The sequence below is a fragment of the Phyllobates terribilis genome, unplaced genomic scaffold (genome assembly GCF_046119375.1).
Source record: "Phyllobates terribilis strain yellow unplaced genomic scaffold, ASM4611937v1 Scaffold_1__5_contigs__length_1240528914, whole genome shotgun sequence".
NCBI lineage: Eukaryota > Metazoa > Chordata > Amphibia > Anura > Dendrobatidae > Phyllobates > Phyllobates terribilis.
This window is the reverse complement of record NW_027362761.1, coordinates 191,516,450-191,532,483: the sequence shown is the minus strand read 5'-3', so window position 1 is coordinate 191,532,483 and position 16,034 is coordinate 191,516,450. Positions and strand designations below refer to the sequence as shown.

Sequence of the window (16,034 nt, the reverse complement as noted above, 5' to 3'; positions counted from 1 at the left end):
ATTGGCGTAGCCCCATGAATTTCGGGCTTAGGGCCAGCTGATAATACCAAGCTGGCCCTAACCCCTTTTTTACCCAGTGAGCCACGGCACCAGGGCCCTGGATGAGTTGGGTGCAGCGCCAGAAGATGGCACTTCTATGAACGCGCCATTTTCCGGGGTGGCTGCGGACTGCAATTTGCAGCGGGGGGGGGGCCCAGAAAGCTTGGGCCACCCTGCGCTGCAGATTCCAGCCCCCAGCTGCCTATTTGTGCCTGGCTGGACACAAAAATAGGGCGAAGCCCCACGTATTTTTTTTTTTAATTATTTCATGAAATAATTTTAAAAAAATTGATGTGGGGCTTCGCCCTATATTTGTGTCCAGCCAGGTACAGCAGGCAGGAACGGGCTGCCCCCAACCACCAGCTGCCTATTTGTACCGGGCCGGACACAACAATATAGGGAAGCCCTTTTTTTCTTAATTATTTCATGAATTTCATGAAATAATTTAAAAAAAAAATACGTGGGGCTTCGCCCTATGTTTGTGTCCAGCCAGGTACAACTAGGCAGCTGGGGATTGGAATCTGCAGCGCAGGGAGGCCCAAGCTTTCTGGGCCCCACCCGCTGCAAATTGCAGTCCGCAGCCACCCCGGAAAATGGCGCGTTCATAGAAGCGCCATCTTCTGGAACTGTACCCAACTCATCCAGGGCCCTGGTGCGGTGGCTCACTGGGTAATAAAGGGGTTAGGGCCAGCTTGGTATTATCAGCTGGCCCTAAGCCCGAAATTCATGGGGTCACGTCAATATTAGACATGACCGCCATGAATTTCTAGTAAAGTATTTAAAAAAAAACACAACACCCAGAATAAAGTCCTTTAATTGAAATAAAGACACAATTCTTTATTGTTCTAAATTAAACCATACTTACCATCACGCCCATTCCAGCTGAAGCCAACGATCTCCTGCAATAAAAGAAAAATAATAAAGCAACATCATCCTTACCTTTCCATGGTTCCCAGGACAGCTTCAGCTCTGCTACATCGAGATGACAGGCTGGACCACAGCAGAAAGCTGTCATCCAGCCTGTCATCCCGCAGACACTGAGAAGCGCAGGCATGCTTGCGCTCCTCAGTGTCAGGCTGTGTCGGCATCCAGATGAGCAGAGTCTCTCACGCTCACCGCATGCGCAGGAGAATTCTCCCACGCTGTCAGTGACGTGCATGAGGTGAGCTGAGTTCATTGTCGGCTCATCTGGATGCCGTCACAGCGAGACACTGAGGAGCGCAAGCATGCCTGCGCTTCTCAGTGTCTGCGGGATGACAGGCTGGATGGCAGCTTTCTGCTGCGGTCCAGCCTGTCACCTCGATGTAGCAGAGCTGAAGCTGTCCTGGGAACCATCGAAAGGTAAGGATGATGTTGCTTTATTATTTTATTTTTATTGCAGGAGATCGTTGGCTTCAGCTGGAATGGGCGTGATGGTAAGTATGGTTTAATTTAGAACAAAAGAGAATTGTGTCTTTATTTCAATTAAAGGACTTTATTCTGGGTGTTTGTGTTTTTTTGTAACTTTGACTATGGGGTTAGTAATGGGGGTGTCTTATAGACGCCTTTCCATTACTAACCTGGGCTCGATGTCATCTGGCATTATAAGCTGACATCAACCCCAGCCCTATTACCCCACTGCCACCGCTACAGGGCAGTGGGAAGAGCGAGGCTAAGTGCCAGAATTGGCGCATCCTATGGATGCGCCATTTCTGGGGCGGCTGACGGCTGGTGTTTCTAGCCTGGGAGGGGGCCAATATTCATGGCACCCTTCCTGGGCTATTAATATCAGCCCCAGCTGTCTGCCTAGCCTTTGCTAGCCATTAAAATAGGGGGAACCCCACGTCATTTTTTTGGGGGGGTCCCCCATTTTAATAGCTAGTAAAGGCTAGGTATTCAGCTGGGGGCTGATATTAGTAGCCTGGGAAGCTCCGTGGGTATTACCCCCTTCCCAGGCTTCAAACATCTGCCCCAGCCGTCTGCTTAACCTCCGCTAGAGCCTAAAATTACGGGGAACCCCACGCCAATTTTTTTTAAAATAAATCCTTTATTTTAACACTAAATGACAAGTACAGTAACCAACACTATCACTGTAGTTATTATATATATGACTGACATGTTTCTATCTATCTAATCTATGTGTGATGCTCTATTCTTTCTGTTATAAATTGTCGGGTACCGCTGCTGAATTGCCGGACGGCTTTTTTAAAGAGACGGTGCATGAAAACACTAATATTTTTTTAAATAAATTCTTTACACTAAATGACAAGTACAGTAAGCAACACTATCACTGTTCTTCATATATATGTGACTGACATGTTTCTATCTAATCTATGTGTGAAGCTCTATTCTTTCTGTTCTAAATTGTCGGGTACCGGTGTATGCCGCTGCTGAATTGCCGGCTTTTCATGTTTCACTGTGAGCACTGTTCCCATCGATTTGGGCAACCACCTCCCCCAATACATTCTACATTATTGTTAGTTGTTTTCCTTCATGTAGAATTAACCTACAAGGAAAGAAAGGGTTTATTTTCATTCCGATATTTGTGTCCCATTGACTTGCATTGGTTTCCAGTATCGGAATCGGCGATATCCGATACTTTTTGGGTATCGGCCCGATCCAATCCGATCCTATATTTCCTGATATCGGAAGGTATCGCTCAACACTAGTGGTGTGCTAATCATCTCATCTCAAAACTATTTAAAAGGGTGGCTCGCCGGAGAGGCGTAACAATAAAAAACCATTATGGGCAGGACAAAATAATGGCATCACAAATTATGTGCAGCTTCTAGACACACAAGTACTCAGCATATGTAATGCATTTTTCCATTGACTAGAAAGGTGTTTCTCTTTGCAGTCTCCATGAAGACCTTCATGTATGTAAAATAATAACAGACCGCATACCATGCCCATACTACAATACACATTTTATTATCTTTGCATAAAAATATGCAGGCACATCAATTGTCTCAGGACAATACTTTGACCTCTATTTACAGACAAGAAAAATAAAGTATAAGCAGCAAAGATATGGAATTATTATCACCAAAGAAATAACCAGATGAGTATGTATAACATATGGAAATGCCAACACACGCCGAAATAAGTCTTAAACAATTGGTACAAGTCTTGGCATACAAACAAGAAGCCCGAGTTGTGTAAAATGACATCTCAATAAAGAGGTTATTGCAATACACCGCTTAGGGCAAGAAAGGGAAAGAAGGCAAGTACAGTTGGGTTGTTCTCTACATAAGAAAATGACCAATTACAAACAAATTTATACACTATGAAAATAGCTTATTTGTTAAGTGTCATATTTTATACAGTAGTGATATGAAAATAGAATGAAGATTTGCCAGGAAGTTCATCACTGATGAGTCTCCTTGAAGCGTCTCATGAAATCTGCTAGTTTTTCAACATCATCCACAGTGACAGCATTGTAGAGAGATGCTCTGATTCCTCCAACAGATCTACACACAAAAAGACACAAATTTAGAACATGGAAGTCAAAACATTTGAATTAACAAGGCATGTAGAATAAAAAAAAAAAGATCTGCCTATAAATGCATGCTCACATAGACAACCCCTGTCCATATACCAACAAATGTTATAGATCTTAGGCCAAGTCCAAACTATGTTTGTGCTTAGTGTCAGACGCATACGCGTAGAAGATATGTGCCCGATAGTGGGCACAGTCAGGATGAGGTGTATGTTGAGGCATCCGTCAACTAGAGACCCACTGTTAAGAAACATACACACGGTAGAAGTTTAATTGCAGTAGGAAAGTACAGTCTGTTGCATTTTCCTATACAGTTAAACAAATGGTATGCGGGCACTTACTGGGCAGACAGAAGAACACACTTCCAGCCTCAGTCTGATGAAAGGTGGTCTATAGCGATGTTACAGTATACATGGGAAAAAGCTCTCAACATGTAAAGATACCCCAGCAATTATTAAACACCATTTAAATTATTTAAAAATTAGATACTATCAGAAATAAATTTCTACCTGTGTCCTTTCAAAGACATCATGCCAAGAGCCACAGCTTTGTCAAGAAATTCTTTCTCCAAGACACTGTCACCCGTGATACTTCCGATACGGAAAGGAATGTTCATTCTGCTCCGGCTTTTTTTCTCTACAGGACAACTGTAAGAAAATATGGTTTTTCTGTAAGGCAAGACAATCAACCTCCGTTTGATAAATAATCAGACAATGGGATGGATCTGATACTGCAGCAGAGCTAGATTGACGTGAATGGGGCTTAACCCATTTTCGTGTTGGCTTTTAAACAAAGCTGCCATGATTTTCTAATCCTGTACAACTCCTTTAAGGAACATGGTTTGGAAGCACATTTTATACTTCACAAGAAAGGGTCATCAGAAAATACGTTTACATTTTTTTTTAATTTGCCATATAGCATATTTTCCAGACTATAGGACCCACCTTGATATAAAATGCATACCAGGTTTAGACAGTAGATAAATGTTTTTTTCCTATTTCCTACTAATTAAAACTTCCCTGGCCGTGCAAAGAAGTGTAAAGATCAAGATCATTAATTATAATGTACCAAGGTAGAATAGGGAGGTAATAAATCTATTAGTGTTTCACTTCAGCATGTGTATTATGCACATATAGCCTTACAGCATGCACACTCTCAGCAGTGCACATATATACCACACTGCAGAAATTCATAGTAAAACAGTTTACCTACATGATCAAAACACCACCCATGCACACTGGAAGGTACTCAGGATGTGTAACATCCAAGCAGGTCAAGTAACTTTTTCTTCTGCCCTGCACCGATCACAGAGATCATAGTGGGGCAAGAAAGAGCTATTCTCTCAGTAATCATGAAGGGCACAGTGTTACAGTTCTCCCCAATCTTAGGAAGCTGCCTTCGGACACACACACTTTTTACCAAGATTTTGTTCTTGCTAAAATGTGTGTCTTATAAAAAAATATTTTCACTATGCAATTGTACAATTTTCACAATAGCCACTAGGACTCACACTTCCTATATGCACAGAAGACTATTTTCAAGCCTCATTATCACAGGTAGGATCACTATGACAGCTAACACTGAATCCACCATTCACAGTAAATGATGGTTACAGCACCCCTCCCCCTTACATCACAATTACTAGAATAGTAATAGTTTACAGCTAACAACTTACACAAATAATCCATTGGATTCATCTATAACATTGTAAATCATTTCTGATTTGATGATGCTTCGTTTCTCCATACATGCTGCACCTCCATTATTCTTAATCCATTCTAACACCAATCCCATTATGTAGATGCTGAAAGACAATTACATAGTATGTTAGCCTAAAACTACCAAATTTAGTGTACTTCTTTGGGAAATACCATCAAATGTTCAACTGTTATGAAATATATACTTCTCCAAGATAAAATGAGAAGAGAAAAGGAGAAAAATTTACACAAACACAAATTAGTCTAAAGAGAAGCAGTTTCTGGATCTTGGTCATTTAAGATCAGGGGTAGACTGACCAGTTTACCAAAACTCTTGCATTAGAATAAGGTATATAATAATTTTATTTATTAAAAGGGTATCTGTCAGTAGGATCTACCCTCCTAAGCCGAATACATGGGCATGCAAATATCAGAATGTTGGATAAAATGATACCTGCAATCCAATGTCTTATTCCAGTGATATCTACGTTTTTCTTAAATGCAAATCAGCTGTTCAGAGCTTATTTTAAATGAAAAGGGGCATTCCTAATATGATAAGTAATGGCTGACACTGCTGTTATAATCATACACAACTCTGCAGTAAGATCAGAGCTAACAGTACAGCAGAGCTAGTACAGTACAGCAGAAGTAAACTTTATCTCATTACAAACATATTTGTAGTTGTCCTCACAGTGCTGTACTGGCCCTCCCCACCCAACATACACACACTGGCTGCCTGTGTGATGGAAGCTAAAGCACTGAGAAGACAACATCAAAATTGTTATTTGTAATGAGACAAAGCTCAACTCTGCTGTTCTGTTTGTTATAATTAGGAAAAGCTTTACTGTTGTAATTAGGCACAGCTCTACAGCCTTGGTGATAGCATTGTGAGAGGACAACTGTACATGCAAATGTGTTTGTATTGAAACAAAGCTCACTTCTGCTGTACTGTTAGTTCTGATCTCACTGCAGAGTTGTGTGTGATTATGAGAGCAAAGTGTCAGTCATTACATGTCTCACACTGGTAACTCCAAAATTCATTTAAAATAAGCTCTGGAAGCAGATTCTCATGCAGAACTGTGTCCGGCCCAGAGATCTTAATAGCTCATTTGCATATAAGAAAAATATGGATTTCTCTGGAATAAGAAATCGGATCGCAGATATTAAGTGGCTATGCCCATTTAGATATGGTAATATTTCTTTTTACTACATCACAAAGCCTTTCCTATTAAACACCATGAATCACAATTACTTAGAATTTACATACCTGAAGCATGGAGGAGTGTTATACAGAGAAGCATTTCCTGCCTGGATTTTGTAATCAAGGATTGTAGGGCATTCTTTCAATGCAAAACCCAATAAATCCTCTCTTACTATTACCACTGTGACTCCGGCACAGCCAACATTCTTTTGAGCTCCGGCAAACACAAGTCCAAACTATAAAGTGCAAAAAAAAAGATTTTAAAAAATTGAGGTTATTTTTTTTTTCATTCCTGCACCCACCACCTGATCAAAATCTGCATTTCTTTGAAAAAAAGCCAATGATTCTGAACTACACTATTTATTTTAGATTCCATTTTGATTCCCAGATTTTAACCTGCATTTTATGCCTCTACACTCTGCTATCAATCTCATGATGCATTAGTACAGCATCACATGGGCATGTAGACACATTTCATTTTTACCTGCTAAGGTAAAGATGAAGTTACGTTTCTCTATCCTCCTAAATAAACTAATACATTTTAAGTATAGAGTCAACAAGGCTAAACGGTCATCTTCTGAATGACAACTGTGTGACAGGAGCTGTATAATCATCATCAGTATCTGTAATACTTATTTCAGTTAAAAAGGAACAACTAAGTAAGGTATTACTAGCTGAAGTCTATATTATATATTTGCTAGGGGACTAGCAGAATGAATCATTAGAATTCTACTTTGAACATTAATTACATAATTTTAGAACCAATGAGGCTCTGTTCACAGGGTGTTAATGCTTTGGTGTTTTTTCTAGAGTTATGACAGATATGTTTTCATTATTTAAGCAACACATACCATTAAGTTATAATGGGTTTATTACTTTTTCTTTATTACTTCACTATTCTGGCTGTGAAAAAACTGTGCATAATGTGCAACATAGTTTTAAAGTGTATACAGTGCCTACAAGTAGTATTCAACCCCCTGCAGATTTAGCTGGTTGACACATGCGGAATTAACTTGGCATTGTGACATTTGTACTGTAGATCAGCCTGGAAGTGGGAAATGCACTGCAGCAAAAATTTTTTTTTTTTTTTTTTTTTTTTAAAACGTCAAAAGTTAATTCAGAGTGTCATTTATTATTCAACCCCTCAAACCACAAGAATTCTGTTTGGTCCCCCTAAAGTATTAAGAAGTAGTTCAGGCACCAAGAATAATGAGCTTCACATGTGTGGATTAAAGATCTCTTTTGCCAGCCTTTTCTGACTATTTAAGACCCTCCCCAAACTTGTGAACAGCACTCAGACATGGTCAACATGGGAAAGACAAAGGAGCATTCCAAGGCCATCAGAGACAAGATCGTGGAGGGTCACAAGGCTGGCAAGGGGTACAAAACCCTTTCCAAGGAGTTGGGCCTACCTGTCTCCACTGTTGGGAGCATCATCCGTAAGTGGAAGGCTTATGGAACTACTGTTAGCCTTCCACTGCCTGGACAGCCTTTGAAAGTGTCCTCCCGTGCCGAGGCCAGGCTTGTCCGAAGAGTCAAGGCTAACCCAAGGACAACAAGGAAGGAGCTCCGGGAAGATCTCATGGCAGTGGGGACATTGGTTTCAGTCAATATCATAAGTAACGTACTCCACCGCAATGGTCTCCGTTCCAGACGAGCCTGTATGGTACCTTTACTTTCAAAGCGTCATGTCAAGGCTCGTCTACAGTTTGCTCATGATCACTTGGAGGACTCTGAGACAGACTGGTTCAAGGTTCTATGGTCTGATGAGACCAAGATCGAGATCTTTGGTGCCAACCACACACGTGACGTTTGGAGACTGGATGGCACTGCATACGACCCCAAGAATACCATCCCTGCAGTCAAGCATGGTGGTGGCAGCATCATGCTGTGGGGCTGTTTCTCAGCCAAGGGGCCTGGCCATCTGGTCCGCATCCATGGGAAGATGGATAGCACGGCCTACCTGGAGATTTTGGCCAAGAACCTCCGCTCCTCCATCAAGGATCTTAAGATGGGTCGTAATTTCATCTTCCAACAAGACAACGACCCAAAGCACACAGCCAAGAAAACGAAGGCCTGGTTCAAGAGGGAAAAAGTCAAGGTGTTGGAGTGGCCTAGTCAGTCTCCTGACCTTAACCCAATTGAAAACTTGTGGAAGGAGCTCAAGAATAAAGTCCACATGAGACACCCAAAGAACCTAGATAACTTGGAGAAGATCTGCATGGAGGAGTGGGCTAAGATAACTCCACAGACCTGTGCCGGCCTGATCAGGTCTTATAAAAGACGATTAATAGCTGTAATTGCAAACAAGGGTTATTCCACAAAATATTAAACATAGGGGTTGTATAATAATTGACCCACACTTTTATGTTTAAAATTTAATAAAATTCAACTGAGCAACATAACTTTTTGGTTTGTAAGATTTATGCTTCTGTTCATAAAACCTACTCTCGTTTGCAGTTTGAAGGCTCTAACTTATTTGCATCTTATCAAACCAGCTAAATCTGCAGGGGGTTGAATACTACTTGTAGGCACTGTAACAGATTTAGCAATTCCTTTGCTTCTAATCAGGCATTTCATTTATTTTATATCCAGCACAGACTAGCATGATATAATTGCATGTTACAAGACCAGATCCAAAAGACTAAACAGAATAAAAAGCAAATTAAGCTGTACAAGCATATTTTTATTATCATATTATATTAGGCCTAGGGGCCAGCAACTGTTTGTATATGTGCCACAGCTGGCATGCGAGTTAAGTCTGCCAGGCACACTGTGCAGTGTACACGTAAAACTCCAGGTGGGCAGGATGTCCGCTGCAGTGACAATCGGACTGGTGCTTGTTTTAAAAAATTACAGTCTGGCCATCAACGAAAACCCACCCAACTATGGTTAGTCAATTGCCAATTGTTTTAAAAATTCAACCTGCAGCCACTGGAAAGCTGCGGTTGGGCAGAGTTTTCTACAACAGCAATAGCCAGATGGGATACTAACATGGCAACCTCTACCAGTCGGGTATAATACAAGGCATGAAGCATAATACCCAAATAAGTAAAGTGCCAAAATGTATAGCAAGCCTGGCTTAGACTAGGCTGGTTAGTTGGGGAAAAAGTCAACTTATAAAGGCATGCTATGCATTTAGGCCCTAAATGCTATGGTCTGCCCTGGTGGAAATCCCATATAAAACATTACCTTATATAATTCTAAGGGCTTAAAGAGATTGTCCACTACTAGATCATTGATGACTCATCATTAGGATAGGTCATCAATTCTGATCGGTCGGGGTACAACACCGGCACCCCCGGCGATCAATTGTTCTCGGTGTCGGCCAGAATTGCTCAATTGTGGAGCTACTCCATCTCCTAGAAGTGGATGCGGTCAGGTACTGCACAATCGCCTCCTATTCAAATCAATAGGAGGTGGATGTGCAGTACCCTGCCGCAGCCACTATCAGAAGACGGAGCAGCTCCACAATAGAGCAATTCTGGCCAGCGGCCGCCAACACCGGGAACAGCTGAGCGGCCTGAGCCCCAGGTCTCAGACACCGACCAATCAGACATTGATGACCTAAGGATAGGTCATCAATGACAAAGTAGTGGACAACCTGTCTAATGTTTTTCAGTTGTCCAAATAAAAGGTAGGAAATGGCAACCATATATGTGGTAACACATCAGCAAAACGAACCTCAAGTAAAGTAGGTAGCTGACCAAATAATATTGCCAGTCCCATAACAGTTTATATTATATGGCTTTCATACTGCATGTCATACTAGTACTTCTATTTTTTTTAAGTTTTTTTGTATTTTTTGTTTTTATAATTGGCACACCATACAAAGAAGGTTGCTGACCCCTGATCTAGAATATCTGATCATCTGGAACCAACCATCAAGCATTTTATTTACTTTCTGCCCATGAGTGTCACAAGTGTGCAAATTTTAAATAAAGTTTATTGTAAATTGCTTTCTTAGTCAAGGTAAGATTATAGGCAAAAATTGTTGGGGTTTTTTGGTTATTTTACAATAGGAATACAAAATAAAAACAGATGTATACCTTGGAAATATCAATTGGTCTGGACAGGAAGTTTGAAGACATATCACAAACCAAGAGTGCTCCCTTCACATCAGGAATATCGTGAAACTCCACACCATGTACAGTTTCATTGCCACAGTAGTAAACATAGGAAGCTTCTGGGTTAAGATTCCAGCTGTCTGGATCTGGGATTTCTGAAAAAAATACAATTTATTTTTATCTACTAATAAAAGTTATGATACTTTAACTTTGCTTGCATAAGAAAGGGTAGTTTTATTTTCTCTTAAAGGGTGCAACTGGGTTGGATAAAGTACTGCACTTATGAAATTCTACCTCAAAGATGCTGGCCACTACTTTTTTTTTTTGTTAATTGATGGCCTATCTTCAGGATAGGTCAAGGTCATCAATATCTGACCGGTGGTGGGAGTGCCACACCTGGAAGTTCTTGGATGCTGCTGGAACGTAGCAGCTCCATCACTTCTATAGCGGCCACAGCCAGGTGGTGCAGATCAACCCCCTGAGTCTGCATTACCTGGCTGCAGCCACTGACAGGTGAGAACACCGACCTCCGCCAGTAACAGCTGATCAGTGAAGATTCTGGTGATGCACTCTCACCGATCAGATATTGATGGCCTATAATAGGCCATCAATCAAAGAAATAAAAAAAGTAGTAGCCAACCCTTTAGGCTCTTATTTCTACCCGACTACCTAAAAATAGGACCATTTATTAGCTGTGCGCTGTCTGACAATCTTATTGAAAAAGCTGTGGTCATTAGGCAGTGTATTCTTAGCAACTAGTACAAACTTGGTACCCCTTTACAGTAAACAAGAAATTTCACATACAATAACTGCAAGAAGGGGTCTTGAAAACCTTGAAGTATTGTCACATTAAGTATATTGGAAAATAGCAAAAAGAATAAACATTTATTATCAATAGAGGGTGGGAGGGGGGTTTCCCTTTAATTCCACTGAAAATCCAGAGCAATAAATATAAGTGCATTAAAAGCTAACATTGTACCTGTGTAACTTGCAAGCTTAGGGTGGACAATGTTTACTTTTCCATATTTCTCTGCTTCCTTAGCCGCTTTTGCTGACCAGGCGCCTGTAACTATATAGTCTGCACACTTCGCTTCTTTCAAACCAATAAGATTAAGAGGCACAGCGCTAAACTGTCCACTTCCACCTCCTTGAAGGAAAAGCACTTTATAATTGTCTGGAACACTACTGTTTAAAAAAAAAAAAAGAAAATACAGCACATAAAAGACAATGTGTCATTTAAAACAGACCCATTAAACCGATCACGCTTTTCTTGATTACTTGATAGCAGCATGCTACAGGTACAGTGCCAATAAGAAGAATGATACAAATAGAAACCACAAACTTTTCTAATTTGAATATGTATAAAATAAAAGCAATCAATCGCAGTATGTGTGTAGACATAGGATTTGCCAAGTAGTGAATATAAGGAACATTGATTTAAAGGGAGTCTATCGGGCTAAAATCCATTCAGGAATAAGCACATCAATATGTAAAGCATATGTACATATTGTACATGTGTTGTCATGTGTTGCCAAAACATGTTACTTTTGCAAAAAACATTTTGTTTTCAGTCAGATATGCTAATTTGCTGTTTGGAGCACTGTGGCAACTTTTCTCTTAGCTCCCACCTCCCTCTCAATAATTGACAGTGCTGGCTTCAGTTGAGTCAGTGTTGTCTGCCCTGGAATCCTGCACAAGCATGGCAGGCTCAATAGTGGTACATGCGCAGAATAGGGATGACAAGCTCCAAGAGTAAGTCTGTTCTGTGTCCTGCTCATGTACCAATACTGAGCATGCGTGGGATTTCAGGCCAGACATCGAGGGCTCAACTGAAGACAGAGATGTTGATCAATGACAGGGTAAGAGATAGTAAGGGTAGAATGAGAGCACAGGTGTCCTAGACCACCCACAGTGCACCAATAAGCTAATTAGCATATCAAATAAAAGGTAGTTTTGTGAGTATATAGACCATGTATTTTGACAATACACATGCACTCTGCCTTATGTACCCATGTGCTTAGTTCAGAACAGAGTTGGACTTGACAAGCTTCCTTAAAAAAGGGACTCTGTCAGCACAGGATGACTGTTTAAACCAAGTACAGGCGATAGGTGCTGGTTTTCCATAGATCTCTGCCCTTCTCTAGCTCTATGAAGTCAGAGATGTCAATCAAAGAAGAGGGGCGTGGAGACAGGGAAAACAAGCAAGTAGGAAGGTGTATTTAAATGATTGGCGGTACCTTAATGCACATGACATATAATCAATCATTTTTAAAGCTTAAGGATTAAAAAAAAATCTATATATACCATTCCATTTTAAACTAGAGTTATAGTTATTCACTGTGCGTTGTTTAGTGCATTTAATCTGAAAGCATGCAGGGACTTACAGCAATTCTCTCAACAAAATCTCTGTAGTATTTAAAATCTTCGTGAAATCAGATGATCTGTGGCTCATTTCTGTAGAAAAAAATGCAAGGCTGGAAGTTATATTGAAAAGTCCATTCATGTTACAAATCAAGCGGCTATTAGAGCATGCTATGTATTATTTGTAATCTTGTGGCAAAGTGTGACAAAAATTCAGTTGCTACATGGAAGCTGGCCCAGAGATACTAGCTGGAATGGCTTTTATGAAAAAATTAGAAATGCAACACTCACAGAAAACACACATTGTTTTTTACTTTAGGTGTTTAGTTTGGGTAGATTTGCAAATTTTAGCACCTGGCTTTGCTGCTTATTAGTCTTAATGCCCCCAAACACTTTAGACCAATTTCAGCCGAACCTGTGTACGCCAGCTAACTGATGGTCAGGACAGATGTCGCTCAGACATGTCCGATTTTGGACTGCCGAACACATGGTTTTCCGAGATAACCCACCGACCAACATGTCAGTCGGCAGCTTTCTCATAGCGAGCGCTCGGCTGAATGAGTGCTCCTATGTTTGGGAGAGTCGGTGGAGATGGCTGACAGTTATCTAAGGTGTATGACCAGCCTTAGGTCCATTGCAGATCCATGATACAGCAACCTCAGCTTGCTATGGATACATAATGTATTTCAGCTTTCAAGCTATTTAGTATGGAGATATTCTGACCTACAAGTTATGGAATAATATACAGAGCCACCATATAAGAGAACCTGTTAATGTTCTAGTCTTCACATTTGTTTAATTACAAACCTGTATTCTTCACAAAACAATACATCATGTTCCATTCCTTTGATTTCTCCAGCAAACGTATGGAGAAATTGAAACTTAGGCATCACCATTCCTCTTACCAATGGGACATGTTCTTTCACATTTTGACAGCACAGTGAGCAGTGCTAGAGTCGGTAAGGACCCCAAACGATTAGCTGTAAGCAGCACCCGCTGGGGCTGGATGCAGTCTACAGATCCGGGACAGCTCCTCTGCAGTAGACGATCTCAGGTTCTGCAGCTCGGCTCACACTGAAGCTAAACTATAGCACCCGAGAACAAAGCGGTGCTGTCCTGACCCTGTAGGTTGTGCACCTGTCTGCAGGGGGAGCTACAAATTGCTAATCGGAAGGGGTCCTACAGACTAAGGCCACGTTCAGTATTTTACATCAGTATTGTGTGAACGTGGCCGAACACAGTTCACTGTCACACAGCCAAGAGGACTGAGTGTGTCTACAGCCAACAGACTCAATAGTCTACCTTGATATGTGGCTGGAACAAATATCTTAAAAAATACAAGATAAAAGCAAATAGTTTCCATAGTTATTTTACTTACTAGACAACTATAGAAAATAATGTTAAAAAACAGAAATTCTTCAAGAATCAGTGTACTTACCAAGAACGCTTATGCCAAGTCCTTTATAGTCAACCAATTCTTTCTGAGCTTCAAGCAAAACCTGTAGGAAAAAAAACACATAATGTGCATTATGTGTCATTACAACAATTTGTGCCATTCCCACAAGATATGCATTTATTAGCAACTAACTATACAAGCTATACTAAGCCATGCCTGACATGCTGGCAATCAGTATATTATTGAATAGAATGAATATATAGATTTATGGCTTATCAGTTAATCTCTGTGGCATCAATTAGTATTGCTCTCCATACAGTGACTTTTTCGAAAAATCCTCTTAGCACATGTACCAAAACATTTTTTTTCCCCAAAACTTAAAATAATTCAGCCAATGATGTGCATAGCTGGGGGCTAAATGCTGACAGCTTAGGAGTATGGTGACTTGGGGGAGATATATTGTAAGGAAAGCCATGCCCCCACTTGTGCTCCTCCTCCCGATTGGTCAGAGGGTGACAGCTGATGCAATGTTTCTGTATGGAGTCTCATCTGTACCAGCAGAACAAGCCACAATTGTCCGCCCTGGAGCCCCCATCATTGTCTGCCCTCTGGAGCCCCCACCATTGTCTGTCCTCTGGAGCCCCCACCATTGTCTGCCCTCTGGAGCCCCCAACATTGTCTGCCCTTTGGAGCCCCCAACATTGTCTGCCCTCTGGAGCCCCCACCATTGTCTGCCCTCTGGAGCCCCCACCATTGTCTACCCTCTGGAGCCCCCACCATTGTCTGCCCTGGAGCCCCCACCATTGTCTGCCCTCTGGAGCCCCCACCATTGTCTGCCCTGGAGCCCCCACCATTGTCTGTCCTGGAGCCCCCACCATTGTCTGCCCTGGAGCCCCCACCATTATACAATCTTTCCATTTATCAGGATTGGAAAGTCCTTACCTAATGCAGCAGGAATAACCCATTCAGTTCTGGCCCATTGCTGTGCTGCACTCTCACACCATCTCAGTATAAGCCTGCCCATAGGGACCCATGGCACTCCTACTGTCTGCCTTCTGCAGTACTATTGGCATACTGGCGCATTCTCCCCTCCATCCTGCAGTTAGAGGAGTTGCAGCCATGATCATGCAGCTTTCATACCCACAAGAACAATCCAGCCTGTTACATCAGCCATTCCCTATGTGGCTACTGTCTGTACATTCCGAGTGGGTACCATGGGCGCAGGGGAAATAAGGGCACGGTCTATAGCTGAAGGGAGCTCCTGCTCCATATAGCGAAGCATGGTGATGGTGGGCATCTGCCAGCACCCCTACTAAGTGCCATGGGCACTGCGGGAACCCTAATCCATCATCCCCCGCTATCACAGCAGTACTTACAGACGGCGGCAGCTTGGCAGGTCCAGCACCAAAATTAAGAACCTGGGTGATGATGTCCATGGCTGCAGGGCGGAGGGGCTGCTACTCAGGGCAGTGTGCACGATCTCAGCGGTACTGGAGCAGATTTCATGCTCTGCATCTCAGGCTCAGTAAATATGAAGCAGAGGGGCTTCTTCTCATTGGTCAATTTCACATGGTGATTTTTGTTTCTGCACGCTGGTTGGACGAGCGTCAAAGCCTGGGTTTCTGATTGGCTGACTGTACACGAGTTCAGCGCGTGATCAGCGGAGTAGCGATGCAAGGCAGAAATGGGATTGCACCATCCAGCAACAAACTACATGTGGAGGGGACGGAACCTCACCTGAGCCCAGCCATGCACAGCACTGGCACAATGTGTATAGTGTCCTATACATACACTA

At 41.8% G+C, this 16,034-nt stretch overlaps 1 protein-coding gene across 2 annotated transcripts; it reads right to left on the bottom strand.

Moving 5' to 3' along the window:
• Positions 1-2,928: 2,928 nt before the first annotated feature.
• Positions 2,929-15,796, bottom strand: PSAT1 (phosphoserine aminotransferase 1). 2 transcript variants are annotated; one of them, XM_073670865.1, is made up of 9 exons: positions 15,616-15,796; positions 14,282-14,342; positions 12,867-12,936; positions 11,462-11,664; positions 10,465-10,637; positions 6,482-6,651; positions 5,193-5,321; positions 4,027-4,164; positions 2,929-3,488 (listed from the first exon to the last, which is right to left on the bottom strand). In XM_073670865.1, the coding sequence occupies exons 1-9, from the start codon at positions 15,673-15,675 to the stop codon at positions 3,386-3,388; spliced, it is 1,107 nt and encodes a 368-aa protein (XP_073526966.1). In that variant the 5' UTR covers positions 15,676-15,796; the 3' UTR covers positions 2,929-3,385. The 2 variants fall into 2 exon arrangements, with proteins under 2 accessions (XP_073526966.1, XP_073526960.1); XM_073670859.1 differs by having other exon boundaries at positions 11,462-11,667; positions 15,616-15,795.
• Between the last annotated feature and the right edge of the window lie 238 nt (positions 15,797-16,034).

Bases quoted from the DNA above. Each gene is read 5' to 3' on its own strand.
- PSAT1 (XM_073670859.1), bottom strand. From the start codon at position 15,675: ATGGACATCATCACCCAGGTTCTTAATTTTGGTGCTGGACCTGCCAAG. The intron at 11,668-12,866 runs GTAAGTCCCTGC...TTTTTTAAACAG, and splicing joins ATTTTGTTGAGAGAATTGCT to TAGTGTTCCAGACAATTATA. The intron at 10,638-11,461 runs GTACAATGTTAG...TATTTTTTTCAG, and splicing joins TAAGCTTGCAAGTTACACAG to AAATCCCAGATCCAGACAGC.